This window comes from Mobula birostris, chromosome 13 (assembly GCF_030028105.1).
Source record: "Mobula birostris isolate sMobBir1 chromosome 13, sMobBir1.hap1, whole genome shotgun sequence".
Lineage (NCBI taxonomy): Eukaryota > Metazoa > Chordata > Chondrichthyes > Myliobatiformes > Myliobatidae > Mobula > Mobula birostris.
Window position 1 is genome coordinate 5775037 of NC_092382.1, and position 22737 is coordinate 5797773.

The 22737-nt window shown below is 47.9% G+C and overlaps 1 protein-coding gene across 7 annotated transcripts in view; it reads right to left on the reverse strand.

The window, feature by feature from the left end:
- Nucleotides 1–2347: 2347 nt before the first annotated feature.
- LOC140208249 (NACHT, LRR and PYD domains-containing protein 3-like) overlaps nucleotides 2348–22737 on the reverse strand; it is a 128629-nt gene continuing 108239 nt past the window's right edge. For all 7 annotated transcript variants that reach the window (XM_072276793.1, XM_072276795.1, XM_072276792.1 and 4 more), the window contains 6 exons: nucleotides 20803–20974; nucleotides 20631–20696; nucleotides 5103–6840; nucleotides 4547–4633; nucleotides 4224–4391; nucleotides 2348–4077 (listed from right to left, as the gene is read on the reverse strand). In XM_072276793.1, the coding sequence (XP_072132894.1) occupies nucleotides 3990–4077; nucleotides 4224–4391; nucleotides 4547–4633; nucleotides 5103–6840; nucleotides 20631–20696; nucleotides 20803–20974 (2319 nt within the window). In that variant the 3' untranslated portion in view covers nucleotides 2348–3989. The remainder of the gene's footprint in view (nucleotides 4078–4223; nucleotides 4392–4546; nucleotides 4634–5102; nucleotides 6841–20630; nucleotides 20697–20802; nucleotides 20975–22737) is intronic.

The following is a 22737-nucleotide window of genomic DNA, read 5'->3' on the forward strand; positions in this document are numbered from 1 at the left end:
CCCCTCTCCCTCTTTTACCTCGTTCACCTCTCTCCGTCTCTCCCCCCCCCGTTCTCCACCTTTCCCTCCCTGTCCTACCTCTATCTCCTGCCTCTCACGTTTCCCTCCCCCCTCTACCCTCTGTCTCCCACCGCTCCCTCTTCCCCCGTCTGACTCTCCCGCTGTCAACTATTCCCTGCCGCCTCTCCTCTTTCTCCCCATCTCTCTCCCACCCACCCCCTCTCTTCCTCACCCATCGCCCCCCAGTCTGGGTCTCCCACCTCCGCCTACTCCACACTCCCGCTCCCAACCCTACCCCCATCCCCCTCTTCTGTCTCTCTCTCCCCATCTTTTGTCTGTCTTCCCCGGCCCGAGCCCTTCTCTCTCCCTCTCTCACCCCATGTCTCCCTCTCTCCCTCTGGCAGAGGTCTGTGAGCGGGGTGACGGTGATTTTGCTGGTGAACTGCCTGGTCTCCCTGGTGATGTCCGTCCTCACGGCCATCGTCAACTGCAGGAACCTCGAGTGCTGTGCTGCACGGCCTCCGGTGGTGAGTGGGATCTTCCTGTGCACCTGGGGGGTGGGCGGCGGGGGATGGGACGTGGGTAGAAGAGATGAGGGGAGATGGAAAGCGGGTCGGGAGAGACAAGAGGGAGCAAGAGAGCAGGAGAGGTAGAGAGATGGGGGCAGAAAGGGAATGAAAGGGGTGGGGAGAGGAGGATAGGCTGGGGAGAGAGAGAGGTGGGGGGAAGAGATGGAGGGACAGAGGGAGTGGAGAGAGGGGACGGAGGGAGAGGGAGGCTGAGGGAGTGGGTAGTGGATCCCATCTCCTCTCCTCACCTTCTCTTTCTCCCGTCCCCTCCTCAATCTGATCCCTCCCTCTCCCCCACCCACAGAGAATGGTGGTGATCCACGCTAACCAGCCCGCACCGCCGGACCTCGCCTCCATCTTCTCCAGCAAACCAGCGCCCACCCCAGCCTCTGACGGGCCGCGGTGATGACACGTTTCCCGCTCCACGGGACAGCCCAAAGGATTCGGGCCGAGCGGCCTGAGAGAAAAATCAAGGCGGGATTTTGGAGACGGAGTTGGGGGGGGGGTTGGTGGGTAATATTCCTGTGGTCACATTCCTCCCCGTGGGTACCCCGCAGTTCAAGCTCCCTTGTTACAAGTCGGTCTGTCCCACCCTCGCCATCCGGTCACTCCTGAAACACTCCGCTCTCTGTCCCCTCTATCACCGCCATCTCACCCTGGCTGGTGGCCATTTTGTGATGGCTGCTATTGATAACTGCTCTCCCAGCATCGTAGAAATAGTCACACCCTTGTCCTCATCTCCCACTCGCTTCCCTCCCTGTTTATTCAATCTCAACTCCTCATCCCTCCTCTCCTCCCCCCCACCCCCAGCTCTCCCAACTTTCCATTTAACCTTCTGCTGACAGACACTCAGTGACCGGGTGTGACCCTCCCTCCCACTTCCTCCACCACGAAGTGTGTCACTCTCTCACACTCACCATCTTGTCAACCCCTTTCCCATTCCATCACTCACAAACCCCTCCTCTCCCTCCCGTCACTTTCCTCTCCCCACCACCTCGATGTTGTGCACTTTATGATGGTCGTCTGCCATTTTGCGATGCCAATTTTCGCCTCTCCTCATCGCCCCTTCTCTCTCTGTTACCCAGTGAGTCTCTCCACTACTCACCCCGTCACTCCTGACACCCTCCCCTCTCTGTCCCCTTGTCCTTTCTCCCGCCATCCACCACATCCTGGGTGGTGAACATTTTCCGATGGGAAATTTCCCTTCCCTCCGTCGTTGAGTGAGTATCTCCCCTCTCCCTCCGTTACGACACTCAACTCTCCGTCCATCAGCCCTGACCGCGTCCCGACCCCTCGCTCCCCCTTTCCCCTGTCCGCACCCCCCTCTTCTTGCAGCTCGTCTTATTTGCGAAGGATCGTAACCACCCACCCTTCCTGCTCTATTGAGTAAGTCACTCCCTAGACACTCCCCATCCTGTTCCTGCCCACCCTGTCCTATCAGACCCCTCTCTCCTAGTCCTGTAACTTCCCGTCTCTTCCCGTCCCATCACTTCCCCTCCCTCCCCGTCCCATCAGTTTCCCTCCTTCCTGCTCACACCACTCTCACTCCCTTCCTGTCGTTTCACTCCTCCTCACCCCGTCTCAAACCACCAGTTTGTGACAGGAACTTTTACCCCTTTTCGTCCCCTATTGAGTCAGTGACTTCGCCACGGTCACCGTCTCATCAGTCCACTCCTCATCCCCTCACTCCTCTTCCTCCCAAACCCCTCACCCTTCCTCCCCAAAACCCACATGTATATGTGTATGTGTGAATATCTGAGACATATGCACATTAGTTTTTTCAATGAGAAAATTATTAGAATTCAAACATACATGCAATACCCAAGACGATATAAAACACAAATTAAAATACTGTTATTACAATCAATAACACACTCGATCCCGGGATTGTATCCACGGGCACCGTATGTTCCTTCGCCATAGATTCTGTGTGCGACAGTGGCCATTGTAAGTCAGTGTCTCACTCCATCCCTGGCCGCCACATTAACCAAGGAACACACACAAAAATGCTGGTGAACACAGCAGGCCAGGCAGCATCTCTAGGAAGAGGTACAGTCGACGTTTCGGGCCGAGACCCTTCATCAGGACTAACTGAAAGAAGAGATAGTCAGAGATTTGAAAGTGGGAGGGGGTGGAGAGATCTGAAATGACAGGAGACGACAGGAGGGGGAGGGATGGGGCCAAGAGCTGGACAGGTGATTGGCAAAAGGTATACAGAGATGGAGAAGGGGGAGGGTCATGGGACAGGAGGCCCAGGGAGAAAGAAAGGGGGAGGTGAAACCCACTATAGTGAGAGGCACAGTGGGAGAATAAAGGGAGAGAAAAAAATGGGGAAAAATAATAATGATAATAAATAATAAATAAGGGATGGGGTACGAGGGGGAGGTGGGGCACGTGTGAGTGAGGCGAGGGACAGAAGGAATATACAGATCAATAGTGGCTGAGAGGATAGTGCAGGAGGGAGGGCTTCAGGGTTTTAGATAATTGGGCTTTGTTCCAGGGAAGGTGGGATCTGTTCCGACAGGACGGTTTACACCTGAACTGGAGGGGTACTAACATTCTTGCAGGAAAGTTTGCTAGGGCTGCTTGGGGGGGTTTAAACTAAATCTGCAGGGGGCAGGGATCCAGAATGTGAGAGAGGATAGCGAGATGAAGTATAAAGGACAGGTGGGGACTACACGGTTCCAGAATGCGAAGTGTGAAGTAGAGAAAGGTGAGGCGGAACGAGTGATAAGGAGGATACATGTGCAGAGGGATGGTCTGACGGAGCATGGAGTTAAATGTGTGAGCTGCTGACGTGCGGGAATAAATAAGCTGCTCCCGACTCAATCACAGTCACACACAATTAACTGACCGGCGACAACGGGTGACCGGTTGAATAATCAGTCCCGTTTCTCACCGTCACTCCGCATCGGGGAACCGATGATTATTAAATCACACTTCAGGGCTGTGTCCGGGATCGCTACAGATCCAGGGTCACTGCCGAGGTATTTGTCAATTTAACATCATTATATCGGCCAGACTGCCGAATGCACCGTCCTCAGCAAAGGGAGCAAAAGGATTCTCTCCCGGGATAATCCCACCCCGGGACACCGGTGTCCCAGACTGAGCCCTGCCCCCGGGCTCTTCCTGTCTGTGTAATTACCCGGGTCTCACGTGGGGGGGGTCTCAAACCCGCACATCCGGTGGAAGCAGCGCCGCTGGACAGGAGACGGAAATACATCACCTCGGGCACGCAAAGATCAACACAAAGCGCGAGCACGGAACTGGCTCCGTTAGAACGGTTGGGAATTAAACCTGGCGTGTGGACATTAAAGGTAAGGGGAAGGTGGGGGGGCGGGGCGGGAGTTAAAGGGGAGGGCGGGGAATCGGCTAAAATGTCGGCATCCCGCGGGCGGGGATGTTCACACATTCAGATGTTCACACGGACACTGTCAGTCCAGGTCTGGGTTCCTGCAGAGATCTCAGTTCCTTCATCCCGGTCTCACTGAACTGATTGTTCCACAGCCTGAAACAGATGGGAGAATAAAGATGAAATAAACAGATTCCACAACGGTGTCAGTAACAGGGGACAACACTCACAGACAAATATCACCAGAAAACCCGCGGATCCGCTGATATTTTATCACGTTGAACATTAACACAAACACTCACTGGATCCACTTCAGACTCGGGAGGGTCAGTATGAGACGGCGGAGAGCGGGGACAGATCGGTCTGTCAGCGAGTTTAATCCCAGGTTCAGCCACGTCAGTGATGGGTTTGTACTGAGAGCGGAGACGAGATCCTCGGCACCAGAATCTGTGAGACCGACATTCTCCAGCCTGGAGATGGGAGAGAGTGAGGGTGAAGGACACAGAGAGACAGGAGACGGTACAAATCCCCAGTGTTTATCAGTAACACAATTACTGATCACACTAATGTTCAGTGTCAGACACCCAGTGACTGTAAACACAATCTCCCACAGTCTGGTACTTACCAAAGTTTCTGTATTTTGCACTCTGGGTTCCTCAGAGCCGCAGACACTGGTTTCACTCCTGAATCTCCCAGTTCATTCCGCCCGAGTCTAAACACAAACAGACAAATTGATGAACAAAGTGATTCAAACCGTGGGTCTGAGTGAATTTCTCTCACTCTGATATTTCAGGAAACATTAAACCCTTCAGTAAATCACTGATCGGAGTTCCCATCACTGTCAATGTCCCTCACTGCCCAGCTCCAGGGTATTCACCAAATGTCAGTAATTTAGTCTGTCGGTGTGACCCCGTAAACTCCACGTATTCTGTCTCCTTCCCTGATGGCTAGAAAAGTGTTACTGATGCGAGAGGGTGGGGAGGGGCAGGGGTGAAGGGGGCAGGGGGATGGGGAAGAGAGATCCCACAGGAGGAAGGGGAATGGGATAGAGAGATACCGTAGAAGGTAAGCATTTGTTACAATTCTTCACAATTTTACTTCAGTTTTACCCAAATCCCTTTACATTGAAACAGCACAATGGGACAGTTTCACAGTTCAGAGTGAGAGATAAATCAAGTTACCTCAACTCCCGGCACTTGTGCAGCCCGGGTCCCAGCCGCTGGATTCCTTCACACTGAATGTGGCAGTTCCACAGGTCGAGGTGTTTTATTGTATCACAGAGTCCGATGGCCTGAGACAGGTCCGTGCAGTCAATCGGGGTCAGTGTCATTCCACTGAATGAAAGTGTTTCCACAGATCCCAGTGTGGCCTGAGCCAGTCCACGATTCTGAGACTCAAACAGGTAGTGCAATGTGTTCAGGAGGCTCCTTTTACCAGCTTCACTCCTCGTGTTTCCACTCTGGCGTTTAACCTCCTTCTTCACCCAGTCAATCACCCGGCAGGTTGTTTGATGAGGAAATGGGCCCAGAAACTCCTCCAGGCCCCGAGCTGTCATTGGGGAGGAGAGACCAGCAACAAAGCGGAGAAATATCTCAAATCGACCATCTGTCGTGTTGTGGGCTTCAGTGAGGAGTTTCATAATATCTCTGCCGTCTGGGATCAAGAATTGTGCGACTGCAGCTACAAACTCTTGGATGGTGAGGTGTGGGAATGTGTACACCACGCTCCGGACTGAATCCTCTCTCTCCAAAAGCTCCATCAGGAACCCGGACAGGAACTGGGAAGGCCGGAGATTGTACTTGATCAAATCTCCATCTGCAAACACAATCTTCTTCTTGGACACTCCTCTGAAGGCCATCTGACCAACCCTGAGTAACACATCACGGGGGTTCTCAATCTCACGGCCGTGGTTTTTCAGGATGTTGTAAATACAGTAGGAGTACAGTTGGGTGATGGTCTTGGGAACTCGCCGAGGGTCCCGGTCTCTTTGTGTGAAGAAGGGGCCCAGTGCCAGAGCGAGGATCCAGCAGTAGGAGGGGTTGTAGCTCATGGTGTACAGGATCTCGTTCTCCTTCACGTGTTTGAAAACAGCTTCCGCCACCATCTGATCATCAAAATGCCTGATGAAATATTCCTTCTGTTCCTCACCAACAAATCCCAGGATTTCAGCCCAAACACTGATATCCGCCTTTTCCAATAAATGTAACGCAGTGGGACGGGTGGTCACCAGCACTGAACAGCCTGGGAGCAGCTTGTGCTGGATTAAACTGTACACAATGTCAGACACTTCACACCACCACTCGGGATCTGGACACTGGTGCTTGGGTTCTGTATCTCTCCGACCGTCAGCAAAATCGATGTTGTGTTTGAATTCATCCAAACCATCGAATATAAACAGCAATCCCTCTGGGTTCTTCCAGACCTCTCTGAGTAAATTCCCAAAGTAAGGATACTGATCCAGAATCAGTTCCCTCAGGTTTATTCGACAGTTAATAGAGTTTAAATCTCGGTATTTGAAGCTGAAGACAAACTGGAATTGTTGGTATATTTTCCCTGTGGCCCAGTCATAAACAATCTTTTGTACCATTGTTGTTTTCCCGATCCCCGGGACTCCAGCCACTGCTGCCGAACTCCCAGATTTGGATTTACTCCGGGAAAAGCTGCTCTGGAATAACTGATCTGTCCGTATTTTTTCCAGCTCTCCACGGAGATGTTCCTCTCTCCACTCCTCGTGGTCTCTGCCTCTTGCCAGCAGCTCATGTTCCACCAGTGTCCGATCTCGAACAGTAGAAATGATCGTGAGCTCAGCGTATCGATCAGCCAGCTGGAAAACCTTCACCTTCTCCCTCATCAGGATCGTGTTCACTCTCAGTGTTTCAGTTTGTGCCCGCAGAGTCTCCTTGTGTTTCTGCTGAACATCTTCCATGGGAACAGACAGTGGACAAACTGTTAGATGCCTCAACTCAAAACTCAGTATTTAAGCACACAAGAATTAGCTGAAAATTATTGCATGAATTGGATTAATCAATGGATGCTCGAACAGTAAATTCCATTAACAGACCCCTGACTGGACAGAGAGGCCTGGTCCAGATAAACACCAGATCATCACATTTCACAATTAACTGTGCTGTGAAGGTGAGTATTTCCCTGGTAGTTTACTGACCCCCGACTGTCCCGTACTGGACTACCTTCCACTGCTGTTCCAGCTGTCATTTATTCCTGTGGAAGAAACTTTCAATCCCCAGCATTGATGTGCCGAGTGTGTGTGGTGTCTCACATTGTGTCAGGACCGTGTCGGGGGTGTGTGGGGTCTAACAGTGTTTCAGGACCCTGTCAGGAGTGTGTGGGGTCTCTCAGTGTGTCATGACCTTTTCCGGGGTGTGTGTGGTCTCACAGTGTGTCATGACCCTTTCAGGGACAAGTGGGATCTCACAGTGCATCAGGACCCTGCCAGGGGTGTGTGGGGTCCAACAGTGTGTCAGGACCCTGTCAGGGGTGTGTGGAGTCTCGCTCTGTGTCTGGACATGCTCAAGGCTGTGTGGTGTCTCACAGTGAGTCAGGACCCTGTCAGGGGTGTGTGGATTCTCACCGTTTGTCAGGAACCTGTCATGGTTGTCTGGGGTTTCACAGTGGGTCAGGACCCTGTCAGAAGTGTGTGGGGTCTCACAGTCCGTCAGGATCTTGTCAGGTGTATTTGGTGTCTCACAGTGGGTCAGGACCCTGCCAGGGTTGTGTGGTGTCTCACAGTGTGTCAGGACCCTTTCAGGGGTGTGTGGATTCTCACCGTATGTCAGGAACCTGTGAGGGACGTGTAGGTTCCCACACCGTGTCAGGACCCTGTCCGGGGCTGAGTGGGGTCTCACAGTATGTTTGGGCCCTGCCAGGGGTGTGTGGGGTCCGACAGTGTGTCAGGACACTGTCATGGTTGTCTGGAGTCTCACAATGTGTCAGGATCCTGGCAGCGGTGTGTGCGGTTTCACAGCGTGACAGGATCTTGTCAGGGGAGTGTGGGGTCTCTCAGTCTGTCAGGACCATGTCAGGAGTGTGTGGGATCTCACAATCTCAGGACCCTGTCAGGGGTGTGTGGTGAGTCACAGTGTGTCAGGGCCCTGTCAGGAGTTGTGAGGTCTCACAGTGTGTCAGGACCCTGTCAGGAGAGTGTGTGGTCTCACAGTGTGTCAGGATCTGTCGGGTGTTTGTGGTGTCTCAGAGTGTGTCAGGATCCTGTCAGGGGTGTGTGGGGTCTCACAGTTTGTTAGTACACTCTGAGGGGAGTGTGGGATCTCACAGTGTGTCAGGAACCTGTTAGGGGTGTGTGAGGTCGCACAGTGTACCAGGACCGTCTCAGGTGTGTATCGGGTCTCTCAGTTTATCAGGAACCTGTCAGGGGTTTGTGGGGTCTCAGTCTGACAGGATCTTGTCAGGGCTGTGTGTGGTGTCTAACTGTGTGTCAGGACATTGTCATGGTTGTCTGGGGTCTCACAGTGGGTCAGGAGCCTGTCAGGGTTGTGTGTGGTCTCACAGTGTGTCAGGACCTTGTTAGGGGTGTTTGGGGTCTCACAGTGTGTCAGGCCCTGTCAGGTGAGTGTGGGGTCTCACAGTGTGTCAAGATCTGGGCGATCTGGAAGACCGTGAGGAATCTGAAGCAGCAGCTGGATGACCTTCAACATAGAACATAGAATAGTACAGCACAGTACAGGCCCTTCGGCCCACAATGTTGTGCCGACCCTCCAACCCTGCCTCCCATATAAGCCCCCACCTGAGATTCCTCCATATACCTGTCTAGTAGTCTCTTAAACTTCACTAGTGTATCTGCCTCCACCACTGACTCAGGCAGTGCATTCCACGCACCAACCACTCTGAGTAAAAAAACCTTCCTCTAATATCCCCCTTGAACTTCCCAACCCTTACGTTAAAGCCACGTCCTCTTGTATTGAGCACCGGTGCCCTGGGGAACAGGCGCTGGCTATCCACTCTATCTATTCCTCTTATTATCTTGTACACCTCAATCATGTCTCCTCTCATCCTCCTTCTCTCCAAAGAGTAAACACCTAGCTCCCTTAATCTCTGATCATAATGCATACTTTCTAAACCAGGCAGCATCCTGGTAAATCTCCTTTGTACCCTTTCCAATGCTTCCACATCCTTCCTATAGTGAGGTGACCAGAACTGGACACAATACTCCAAGTGTGGCCTAACCAGAGTTTTAATAGAGCTGCATCATTACATCGCGACTCTTAAACTCTATCTCTCGACTTATGAAGGCTAACACCCCATAAGTTTTCTTAACTACCCTATCCACCTGTGAGGCAACTTTCAGGGATCTGTGGACATGTACCACGAGATCCCTCTGCTCCTCCACACTACCAAGTATCCTGCCATTTACTTTGTACTCTGCCTTGGAGTTTGTCCTTCCAAAGTGTACCACCTCACACTTCTCCGGGTTGAATTCCATCTGCCCACTTCTGCATCCTATCAATGTCTCTCTGTAATATTTGACAATCCTCTACACTATCTACAACACCACCAACCTTTGTGTCCTCTGCAAACTTGCCAACCCACCCTTCTACCCCCACATCCAGGTCGTTAATAAAAATCACAAAAAGTAGAGGTCCCAGAACAGATCCTTGTGGGACACCACTAGTCACAATCCTCCATCTGAATGTACTCCATGCGCTACCATTCTCTGCCTTCTGCAGACAAGCCAATTCTGAATCCACCTGGCCAAACTTCCCTGGATCCCATGCCTTCTAACTTTCTGAATAAGCCTACCATGTGGAACCTTGTCAAATGCCTTACTAAAATCCATATAGATCACATCCACTGCACTACACTCATCTATATGCCTGGTGACCTCCTCAAAGAACTCTATCAGGCTTGTTAGACACGATCTGCCCCTGATCAGACCATGATTCTCTAAATGCCTATAGATCCTATCTCTAAGAATCTTTTCCAACAGCTTTCCCACCACAGATGTAAGGCTCACTGGTCTACAATTACCTGGACTATCCCTAATACCTTTTCTGAACAAGGAAAAAACATTCGCCACCCTCCAATCCTCTGGTACCATTCCCATGGACAACGAGGACATAAAGATCCTAGCCAAAGGCTCAGTAATCTCTTCTCTCGCCTCGTGGAGCAGCCTGGAGAATATTCCATCAGGCCCCGGGGACTTATCTGTCCTAATGTATTTTAACAACTCCAACACCTCCTCTCCCATAATATCAGCATGCTCCAGAACATCAACCTCACTCATATTGTCCTCACCAACATCAAGTTCTCTCTCATTGGTGAATACCGAAGAGAAATATTCATTGAGGACCTCGCTCACTTCCACAGCCTCCAGGCACATCTTCCCAACTTTATCTCTAATCGGTCCTACCTTCACTCCTGTCATCCTTTTTTCCTTCATATAGTTGAAGAATGCCTTGGGGTTTTCCTTTACCCTACTCGCCAAGGCCTTCTCATGCCCCCTTCTTGCTCTTCTCAGCCCCTTCTTAAGCTCCTTTCTTGCTTCCCTATATTCCTCAATAGACCCATCTGATCCTTGCTTCCCAAGCCTCATGTATACTGCCTTCTTCCTCCTGACTAGATTTTCCACCTCACTTGTCATCCATGGTTCCTTCACCCTACCATTCTTTATCTTCCTCACCGGGACAAATTTATCCCTTACATCCCGCAAGAGATCTCTAAACATTGACCACATGTCCATAGTACATTTCCCTGCAAAAACATCATCCCAATTCACACCCGCAAGTTCTAGCCTTATAGCCTCATAATTTGCCTTTCCCCAATTAAAAATTTTCCTGTCCTCTTTGATTCTATCCTTTTCCATGATAATTATAAAGGCCAAGGAGCGATGGTCACTGTCCCCCAGATGCTCACCCACTGAGAGATCTGTGACCTGACCCAGTTCATTACCTAGTACTAGATCTAGTATGGCATTCCCCCTGGTCGGCCTGTCCACATACTGTGTCAGGAATCCATCCTGGACACACTTAACAAACTCTGCCCCATCTAAACCCTTGGAACTAATCAGATGCCAATCAATATTAGGGAAGTTAAAGTCACCCATGATAACAACCCTGTTATTTTTGCACCTTTCCAAAATCTGCCTCCAAATCTGCTCCTCTGTATCTCTGCTGCTACCAGGGGGCCTATAGAATACCCCCAATAGAGTAACTGCTCCCTTCCTGTTCCTGACTTCCACCCATACTGACTCAAAAGAGGATCCTGTTACATTACCCACCCTTTCTGTAGCTGTAATAATATCCCTGACCAGTAATGCCACCCCTCCTCCCCTTTTCCCCCCTCTCTATCCCTTTTAAAGCCCTGAAATCCAGGAATATTGAAAATCCATTCCTGCCCTGGTGCCAGCCAAGTCTCTGTAATGGCCACTACATCATAATTTCATGTATGTATCCAAGCTCTCAGTTCATCACCTTTGTTCCTGATGCTTCTTGCATTGAGATACATGCACATTAGCCCTTCTCCCTTACTATCTTTACACCATTTATTCTGATTCTCTTTCTTCAAAGCCTCTCTGTATGTTAGATCCGGCTTTACTCCATGCACTTCTTTCACTGCTCTATCGCTCCGAGTCCCATCCCCCTCGCAAATTAGATTAAACCCTCTCGAACCATGCTAGCAAACCTACTTGCAAGGATATTGCTCCCCCTCGAGTTCAGGTGCAACCCATCCAATCTGTACAGGTCCTACCTTCCCCAGAAGAGATCCCAGTGATCTAAAAATCTAAAACCCTGCTCCCTGCACCAACTCCTCAGCCACGCATTCAACTGCCATCTCCTCCAATTCTTACCATCACTGTCACGTAGCACTGGCAGCAATCCTGAGAACGTCACCATTGTTCTTCAGCCTTCTGCCTAGTTCCCGAAACTCACACTTCAGGACCTCATCCCTCTTCCTGCCTATGTCGTTGGTCCCAACATGTATCACGACTTCTGGTTGCTTTCCCTCTCGTACCAGGATGTCGTGCACCCGGTCAGAGACATCCCGGACCCTGGCACCCTGGAGGCAACAAACCATGCGGGTGTCCTTCTCACGTCCACAAAATCTCCTGTCTGCTCCCCTGACTATAGAGTCTCCAATGACGACAGCTCTCCTCTTCTCCGTCCCACCCTTCTGCACCACAGGGTCAGACTCAGTGCCGGAGGCCCTGCCACCATGGCTCACACCCGGTCGGTTGTCCCCGCCAACAGTATCCAGGACGGTAAACTTATTATTCAGGGGAATGGCTACAGGAGTGCTCTGCACTACCTGTCTGCTCACCTTCGCTTTCCCCCCTCTGACCGTCACCCAACGACCTGCTTCCGACAGCCTAGGTGTGACTACCTCCCTGCAGCTCTCATCTATGACTGCCTCATTCTCCCTTATGAGTCGAAGGTCATCCAGCTGCTGCTCCAGATTCCTTACACGGTCTTCCAGATCGCCCAGCCGTATGCACTTCTGGCAGATGTGACTCTGCGGGAGAGGGGCGTTCCCCCAAGACTGCCACATCTCACATGAGAGGCACATCACCGTCTCAGGAGACATTGTAAAGACTAACTGCGAGCTAGCTTGCCCTCCGCCTCTTCTCGTCGAAGCCTCTCGAGTCAAAGCCTCAAAGCTCCACTCCTTCACTGGCCCACTCACGCTCTGGCCGCTTTCCACTGGCCGCTTCGCTTGAGCTATCCCTCTATTTGACGCAGACGGGAGAACGAGGCAGTCATAGATGAGAGCTACAGGGAGGTAGTCACACCTAGGCTGCCGGAAGCAGGTTGTTGGGTGACAGTCAGAGGGGCGAAAGCAAAGGTGTGTAGTCTGGTAGTGCAGAGCACCCTTGTGTCCATTCGCCTGAATAATATGTTCACCATTCTGGATACTGTTTGCGGGGACAACCGACCGGGTGTGAGCCACGGTGGCAGGGCCTCCGGCACTGAGTCTGACCCTGTGGTGCAGAAGGGTGGGACGGAGAAGAGGAGAGCTGTCGTCATTGGAGACTCTATAGTCAGGGGAGCAGACAGGAGATTTTGTGGACATGTGAAGGACACCCGCATGGTTTGTTGCCTCCAGGGTGCCAGGGTCCGGGATGTCTCTGACCGGGTGCACGACATCCTGGTACGAGAGGGAAAGCAACCAGAAGTCGTGATATATGTTGGGACCAACGACATAGGCAGGAAGGGGGATGAGGTCCTGAAGTGTGAGTTTCAGGAACTAGGCAGAAGGCTGAAGAACAGGACCTCAAGGGTGACGTTCTCAGGATTGCTGCCAGTGCTACGTGACAGAGATGGTAAGAATTGGAGGAGATGGCAGTTGAATGCGTGGCTGAGGAGTTGGTGCAGGGAGCAGGGTTTTAGATTTTTAGATCATTGGGATCTCTTCCGGGGAAGGTGGGACCTGTACAGATAGGATGGGTTGCACCTGAACTCGAGGGGGAGCAATATCCTTGCAAGTAGGTTTGCTAGCATGGTTCGAGAGGGTTTAATCTAATTTGTGAGGGGGATGGGACACAGAGCGATAGAGCAGTGAAAGAAGTGCATGGAGTAAAGCCAGATCTAACATATAGAGAGGCTTTGAAGAAAGAGAATCAGAATAAATGGTGTAAAGATAGTAAGGGAGAAGGGCTAATGTGCATGTATCTCAATGCAAGAAGCATCAAGAACAAAGGTGATGAACTGAGAGCTTGGATACATACATGAAATTATGATGTAGTGGCCATTACAGAGACTTGGCTGGCACCAGGGCAGGAATGGATTTTCAATATTCCTGGATTTCAGGGCTTTAAAAGGGATAGAGAGGGGGGAAAAGGGGAGGAGGGGTGGCATTACTGGTCAGGGATATTATTACAGCTACAGAAAGGGTGGGTAATGTAACAGGATCCTCTTTTGAGTCAGTATGGGTGGAAGTCAGGAACAGGAAGGGAGCAGTTACTCTATGCGGGTATTCTATAGGCCCCCTGGTAGCAGCAGAGATACAAAGGAGCAGATTGGGAGGCAGATTTTGGAAAGGTGCAAAAATAACAGGGTTGTTATCATGGGTGACTTTAACTTCCCTAATATTGATTGGCACCTGATTAGTTCCAAGGGTTTAGATGGGGCAGAGTTTGTTAAATGTGTCCAGGATGTTTCCTATCTCAGTATGTTGACAGGCCGACTAGGAGGAATGCCATACTAGATCTAGTACTAGGTAATGAACCGGGTCAGGTCACAGATCTCTCAGTGGGTGAGCATCTGGGGGACAGTGACCACCGCTCCCTGGCCTTTAGCATTATCATGGAAAAGGGTAGAATCAGAGAGGAGAGGAAAACTTTCAATTGGGGAAGTGCAAATTATGAGGCTATAAGGCTAGAACTTGCGGGTGTGAATTGGGATGATGTTTTTGCAGGGAAATGTACTATGGACATGTGGTCCATGTTTAGGGATCTCTTGCAGGATGTTTGGGATAAATTTGTCCCAGTGAGGAAAACAAAGAATGGTAGGGTGATGGAACCATGGGTGACAAGTGAGGTGGAATATCTAGTCAGGTGGAAGAAGGCAGCATACATGAGGTTTAGGAAGCTAGGATCAGATAGGTCTATGGAGGTATTTAGGGTAGCAAGAAAGGAGCTTAAGAAGGGGCTGAGAAGAGCAAGAAGGGGGCATGAAAAGGTCTTGGCGAGTAGGGTGAAGGAAAACCCCAAGGCATTCTTCAATTATGTGAAGAACAAAAGGATGACAGGAGTGAATGTAGGTTCCTTTTAGATAAAGGTGGGAAGATATGCTTGGAGGCTGTGGAAGTGAGCGAGGTCCTCAGTGAATACTTCTCTTCGGTATTCACCAATGAGAGGGAACTTGATGATGATGAGGACAATATGAGTGAGGTTGATGTTCTGGAGCATGTTGATATTAAGGGAGAGGAGGTATTGGAGTTGTTAAAATACATTAGGACGGGTAAGTCCCCGGGGCTAGACAGAATATTCAGCAGGCTTCTCCATTCGGCAAGGGAAGAGATTGCTGAGCCTCTGGCTAGGATCTTTATGTCCTCGTTGTCCATTGGAGGGAGGTGAATGTTGTCGCTTTGTTCAAAAAAGGTAGTAGGGATAGTCCGGGTAATTACAGACCAGTGAGCCTTACGTCTGTGGTGGGAAAGCTGTTGGAAAAGATTCTTAGAGATTGGATCTATGGGCATTTAGAGAATCATGGTCTGATCAGGGACAGTCAGCATGGCTTTGTGAAGGGCAGATCGTGTCCTGCAAGCCTGATAGAGTTCTTTGAGGTGACGACCAGGCATATAGATGAGGGTAGTGCAGTGGATGTGATCTACATGGATTTTAGTAAGGCATTTCACAAAGTTCCACACGGTAGGCTTATTCAAAAAGTCTGAAGGCATGGGATCCAGGGAAGTTTAGCCAGGTGGATTCAGAATTGGCTTGCCTGCAGAAGGCAGAGGGTGGTGGTGGAGGGAGGACATTCAGATCGGAGGATTGTGACTAGTGGTGTCCCACAAGGATCTGTTCTGGGACCTCTACTTTTTGTGATTTTTATTAACGACCTGGACGTGGGGTTAGAAGGGTGGTTTGGCAAGTTTGCAGATGACACAAAGGTTGGTGGTGTTGTAGATAGTGTAGTCAAAGATTGCATAGAGACATTGATAGGATGCAGAAGTGGGCTGAGAAGAGACAGATGGAGTTCAACCCGGAGAAGTGTGAGGTGGTACACTTTGGAAGTACAAACTCCAAGGCAGAACTAGGATGCTGCCTGGTTTAGAGATTATGGATTATGATCAGAGATTAAGGGAGCTAGGGCTTTACTCTTTGGACAGAAGGAGGATGAGAGGAGACATGATGGAGGTGTTCAAGATATTAAGAGGAATAGGTAGAGTGGACAGCCAGCGCCTCTGAACATCTGGAGGAGAGTGATGCTTATGTGAGAATGCTGTTCTTGGACTACAGTTCAGTATTCAACACCATCATTCCCTCCAGGCTTGACAAGAAGCTCAGAGACCTCAGCCTCGACCCTGCCTTGTGCAGCTGGATCGTGGAGTTCCTGTCAGATCGCCAGCAGGCGGTAAGAGTCGGCTCCCTCACCTCTGCCCCTCTGACACTCGATGTAGGTGCCCCTCAGGGCTGTGTCCTAAGCTCCTTCCTTTACTCTCTGTATACGCATGACTGTGTCGCCATCCACAGCTCCAATCTGCTAATTAAATTTGCTGACAATACTGTATTGATTGGCCAAATCTCAAATAATAACGAGGTAGCCTACATAGAAGGAATCATCACCCTGACACAGTGGTGTCAAGAAAACAACTTCTCCCTCAATGTCGCAAAAGCAAAGGAGCTGGTCGCAATGTCGCAAGAACAAGAGGAATAGAGACAGGCTAACCTCTATTGACATCAATGGATCTGGGGCTGAGAGGGTGAACAGCTTTAATTTCCTCGGCATTCACGTCACTGAGGACCTCACATGGTCTGTGCACACCGGCTGTGTGGTGAAAAAGGCACACCAGCACCTCTTTCACCTCAGATGGTAGAGGAAGTTTGGGATGGGCCCCCAAATGCTAACGATTTTCTACAGGGCCACAGTTGAGAGCATCCTGACTGGCTGCATCACTACCTGGAATGGGAACTGTACTTCTCTCAATCGCAGGGCTCTGCAGAGAGTGGAGCGGACAGCCCAGTGCATCTGCAGATGTGAACTTCCCGCTATTCAGAACATTTCAGAGACGGGGTAAAAAGGACCCAAAGGATCATTCTGAACCCAAGTCTCACCAAGCGCAAACTGTTCCAGCTGCTACTATCCGGGAAACGGTACCACAGCATAAAAGCCAGGACCAACAGGCTCCGTGACAGCTTCTTCCACCAGGACATCAGACTGATTAATTCACGCTGATACAAATCTATTTCTACAATTGTACACATATATACACGCTCACCGCACACACTTTACTGTAATTGTGCTGCTGGTGCAGAAAAACAGTTTACACGACATGTGTCTGTGATATTAACCCTGATCTGAGAATTTTTATCTGGCTGTTGTCTCATTTTTTTAGATCTGTTATTCATCGTACTCATACTGTCCTCATTCATATCAATCTAAGTGTGATCCAGTGCACATGGTGTTTTCTAGAAACTGTCATTTAAGTTCTTATTTTTCTTTGCATATTTTCCAGATCTGTTTCAGACCAGGATATTATACCAAAATTATACGTCAATATGGGCATAGTGAGTGTTTACTACCTTTGTTATATTTTTACTGTTCAGCTCTGTTTGGCAGATTTTCTTGATCCTTGATGTAAATTCAGATTTTCTTTGGTCTTAAAGTAAATTTTGTTGGAAGGTTTTCCTTTATCACACGATTATCTATTTTCTTTGCTATTGATATCCTAAATATATGTTTCATATTCTGTTGCATTGTATCCTGATGCTCTGTTTGATATTCTACTGGCTCCATTGCACTGTTCTTTATGTTTCATGTTCTGTACTTTTCTAGTCTAAATTTCATGCTTATATCTTTGGAAATTAGTTCCATTATTTGAATTATTTGTTTTAGCTTTGTTGATGCAAGAGCAAATAATTTCAAATCATCAATGTATAGCTGTGCAAAGGTATAATTCGTATTTTTACCTGATTTGATACCTGATTTTTGTCCATTTCAGTAAATTATAAGCAGGTTTAAAGCCAAACCAAACCATACTGGCCCTAGTGAGTCACTCTGGAAAATCCCTCAATTTATTTTGATAATGATGGTTGTCCCTTTGTGGTTGTTAATAGGACGATTATTTTACGCCAATGATTCATCAGATGTTGTAGAAATTTCACAAGTATTGGATGAATTTCATATCTATTTGTAACTTCTCTTAACCATGTGAGGGAGAGAATCAAATGTTTTTTGATAGACAATATTACACTGAAAGATTTCTGTTTTCCACAGGGTTGGAAATAGAATTACATAATCTGTTATCTGTTGTTCATAACCGAACGGTATTTTTTCTGCTGTCCTGTGAGTATATTGTGGTTATCTGAGTTGTTATTAGTCACGGGATGCACGATGCTACAATTATATAATTGTCTTATTATTATTATTATTAAGAGCCAATAATAACATAGTAAGTGACCATTCAGTAGTCTTTTAAATGCAGAATTAAAGCTGTCCCTGAGGCTGGTGGCACATATCTTCAGCCTTTTCTATCTTCTGCCCCACGGGAGTATGAAAGAGAGAATGTTTGAGGTGGTTTGGGGTTCAGCACAGCCAAGAAGGGCCAAAACACCTGTTTCTGTGCTGTAGTTTTTTTATGGTTTCTATGGTTTCTAAACAACATCCATGTGTAACTTCATCCATCACCTTTGTCACATCCTGGAGGAACTCAATCAAGTTGTCAAGACGCAAACCCCATCCAAAACTTTTAATGATTATGGACCTGTATTCCCAGATCACTTCGCTGTACCGCACTCCTCAGTGCCGTACCGGTAACTGTATAAGACCGACCCTGCTTGGTCTTTCCAAAGTGCAACACGTCACGCTTGTCTGCAATCTGCCCAATTTATTCTTAAATGTTAAAAAAGAACCCGCATTTACCACCTCATCTGGCAGCTCATTCCACACTCCCACCACTCTCTGTGTGAAGAAGCCCCCCACCCCGCACTGCCACTAATGTTCCCTTTAGACTTTTCCCCCATCATGCTTAACCCACGTCCTCTGGTTTTGTTCTCCCCTTGCCTCGGTGGAAAAAGCCTGCTTGCCTTCACTCTATTTATACCCATCATAATTTTATATACCTCTATCAAATCTCCCCTCATTCTTCTACGCTCCAGGGAATAAAGCCCTCACCTATTCAACCTTTCTCTGTAACTGAGTTTCTCAAGTCCTGGCAACATCCTTTTAAACCTTCTCTTCACTCTTTCAACCTTATTAATATCCTTCCTGTAATTTGGTGACCAAAATTGAACACAATACTCGAGATTCGGCCTCACCAATGCCTTGTACAACCTCATCATAACATTCCAGCTCTTATATTCAGTACTTTGATTAATTAAGGCTAATGTACCAAAAGCTGTCTTTATGACCCTATCTACCAGTGACGCCACTTTTAGAGAATTTTGTATCTGTATTCCCAGATACCTGTTCTACTGCACTCCTCAGTGCCTTACCATTTACCCTGTATGTTCTATCTTGGTTTGTCCTTCCAACGTGCAATACCTCACACTTGTCTGTATTAAACTCCATCTGCCATTTTTCAGCCCATTTTTCCAGCTGGTCCAAGTCCCTCTGCAAGCTTTGAAAACCTTCCTCACTGTCCACTACACCTCCAATCTTTGTATCATCAGCAAATTTGCTGATCCAATTTACCACATTATCATCCAGATCATTGATAGAGATGACAAATAACAATGGACCCAGCACTGATCCCTGTGGCACACCACTAGTCACAGGTCTACTTGTATATTGGTAGAGTCTTTGACAAGGTCCCACATGGGAAGCTCATACAGAAAATTAACATGCTTGGGAACTGTGGGGAATTGTCCTGGCTGGCGGGGACGCACACTGGGAGAAACTTCTTGGCTGGCAGGTGGTGAATCTGTGAAATTATTGTCATGGACTGCTGAGGAAGACATGTCATTGGATATATTTAAAATGCAGGTCGATATGTTCCTGATTAGGAAGAGCGTCAACATTTACAGAAGGCGGGATAATGGGGTTGAGAGGATTTGGGGAGCAAAATCACTGAGCCGATTGGCTTAATTCTGCTCCTAAGTCTTATGATTTTAGGGTGCATCTGGAGTATTGTATTCACTTCTGATTGTCCAGCTTTCAGAAGGATTGGAGAGGGTACAGAACAGGTTCATCAGGGTGTTGCCTGGATTCGGTGTCATGTGCTACAATTGGAGGTTTGATAAACTTGGTTTGTTTACTCTGGAGTTAGAATAGAGTTCTGACAGAGGTACACAAGTTTGAGAGATAAGATGTGGGTCGACAGCCTGTATTTTGTTTGTTATTTTTTTACATAAGACTGGTGTCTAATATCAGAGGGCATTTGTTAAGATGAGATGTGGTAAATTTACAGCAATTGTGAGTGTTTATTTTTCCATAGAGTTCTGGTACCTGGAATTTACTATCTGGGTCATCGAAGGCAACTATGTCATATACGCTCCTAGATATACATGAATGTACAGCAAATGCAAGCATATGGTCAACAATATAAGAAAGAATAGCAAAGTATTTTTTTTTTACTTTCCCAGATACATAAAGCGCAAAAGAAAATGGAGAGGATCGATATAGGACTGCTCGAAAATGCTGTTGTCGTTGCCGTAACAGGTGAAAAGGAATTGCCAGACAAATTCTGTGGAAGTCACGAGCGGAATTACAAAAGGTAATGAACACCAGTGAACAGAATTGTGTGTTGTGCTATTACAAAGGAAAAGGGGCTTGGAAGATGGAAGGTCTGAAGATAGAAGAGTCACCTGGACTGGGTCGTACAGTGTATCAGGAGCCTGCCTGGGGTGTGTGGGGATTCCCAGAGCGTTAGGACCTGGAGTGAAGGCTTCAGCAGAACCAACAGATGGATTAATGGAAAAATAAAATGTAGAATATTCAGGCTGCAAAGAGAAATACTTTGGATTGTTACTTCAATCCAGAGATCAGCGAATGGCTAATGGTGAATTTTGATTCCCAGGTTTTGCCAAGTCACAGACTAACATTTGAGATGTGGTTTGAACTGAGCATTTCATCACTCACCTATCAGTTGAGTGGGTAATTCAGATAACCCTTGGGTGATGTTCATGTATTCCTGTGGATCAGGACCTGTTTAAATATAAAAAGAATCCATGGAAACAGAGCTAAAATAATTAAAATAACTAAAATGTTTATTTCAATGTGCTTTTGTGTTCAGTGTGTGGTTTTAACGTACCGAGTTCCTGTATTTCCCTCAGTATTCTGTCCAACTTCGGTAACTCAGTCCTCCACATCACAAAGGATTCCCACATCGCCCTCCGGGCCCAGGAGCCTTTACCCATCACCAGACTGAGGAAGAGTCTGGAACTCTCTGTCCGGTTTCCCTTCTCTGTCAGTTCAGTGACTTTCTAGAAAAGGAAAGTAATAAATTTACCGCGGAGCAGACAGACAGACATGGAGAATGTGCAGGAAAATATCTGTTCATGGTGCCAGTAGCTTCAGAAATGATGCAGTCACTGGGCTGCTGCCTCATCCTCCCTGGGTTCAGTCGTTAACAAAGAAACTCTAGCTGAGGGAACTTCTAAATCAATATTGTGAAAGAATAAGGATCTACTGACACCCTGCAGTATATTCATCGTGATTAATTTACTTATCCATCAATGTGTAACATTACATCAAAAAGATGTGACAACAAGAACAGAAGACGGGGAGAGCGAGGGAGCAAAAAATGGATGGTGGGCATCACTGAATCGTGGCTGAAAGATCATGTTTGGCTGCTCACATCCAAGGATAAATATTTAATCGATAGGATAGGCAGGTGGGTGAAAGGGTTGCGTTGACTCTGTTGTCATAAAAAAATAAAAGTCCTTCTAAAGAAGTGATAACAGATTGGACGATGTAGCTGTTAAGATACTGCGTAGGGAAAAATGACCCTGATGGAACAGTAACCAGGATGTGGGATACAAATTCCAGTGGGAGAGAGGAGAGGCACGTAAAGAGGTCAATGTTAAAATAGTCATGGGGAATTTCAATATGCAGGTAGCTTTGGAAAATCAGGTCAGTGCTGAACCCCAAATGAGGGAATTTATAGAATACCTATGAGATGGCTTTTGAGAGAAGCCTATGGTTGTGTCCACTATAGGAAAGGCAAATCTGGATTCGGTGTTGTGTATTGCACCAGATTTGATTGGGGAGCTTATGGTAAATAAACCCTTCAGAGGCAATGATCATAAAATAGCAGAACTGACACTGCAGTTTGAGAGGGAGAAGGTAACGTTAGATGTATCAGTATTACACTGGAATAAATGAATTACAGAGGATTGAGAGAGGAACTGGACAAAGATAAATTGGCAGAGGACATTAGCAGGGGCAACAGCAAAGCAGGATTAGATGAAGATTCTGGGAGCGATTCAGAAGACACAGGTAGAGGTAGATAATCCGAAATATGAAGGATTATTCCAAAGGGAGGATGATCAACAATCTCTATACATAGAATATAGCAAAATATAGTGGAAAGCTGGAGGACTGGGAAGCTTTTACTAACCAGTAGAAAGCAATTAAAAGCTGTAAGTACAGAGAGTGTGAACTATGAAGGTAGGCCAGCTAATAATGTAAAATAGCTTACCAAATATATGCCCTTTCAGGACAACCTATTGATTTTTGATGTCATGCGATATCAGCTTTGTGCGTGGTAGTTCCTGTCTAACCAATCTGAATGTTGGACCAGGAAGTTACCGGGAAAGTTGATGAATGGAAGGAAGTGGGTGTTGTCTCTATGGACTTTAGCCCAGCATTTGACAAGGCACCGCAAAGGAGGGTGGTCAAGAAAGTTCAGTTGCTCAGCACTCAAGGTAAACTGGTAAATTGGATGAGACAATGGCTTTTTGGAAGAAGACAGAGTGTGGTTAGAGACTGTTGAATCTCTGACTGGGAGTTTGTAATATGTGCGGTGCCACAGGGATCGGTGCTGGGTCCGATGTTTGTCATCTATATCAACGATCTGGGTGAAAATGTGGTTAACGGGATCAGCAAATTTGCAGATGAGACCAAGAGTGGGGACGTGTAGTGGAGAGTGAGGAAGACTACCAAACCTTGCAGTGGTGTCTAAACTAGCTGAGAAATGGGCTGAAATGGGGTGAAAATGAATATGTTATGATTGCACTGCCCCTGA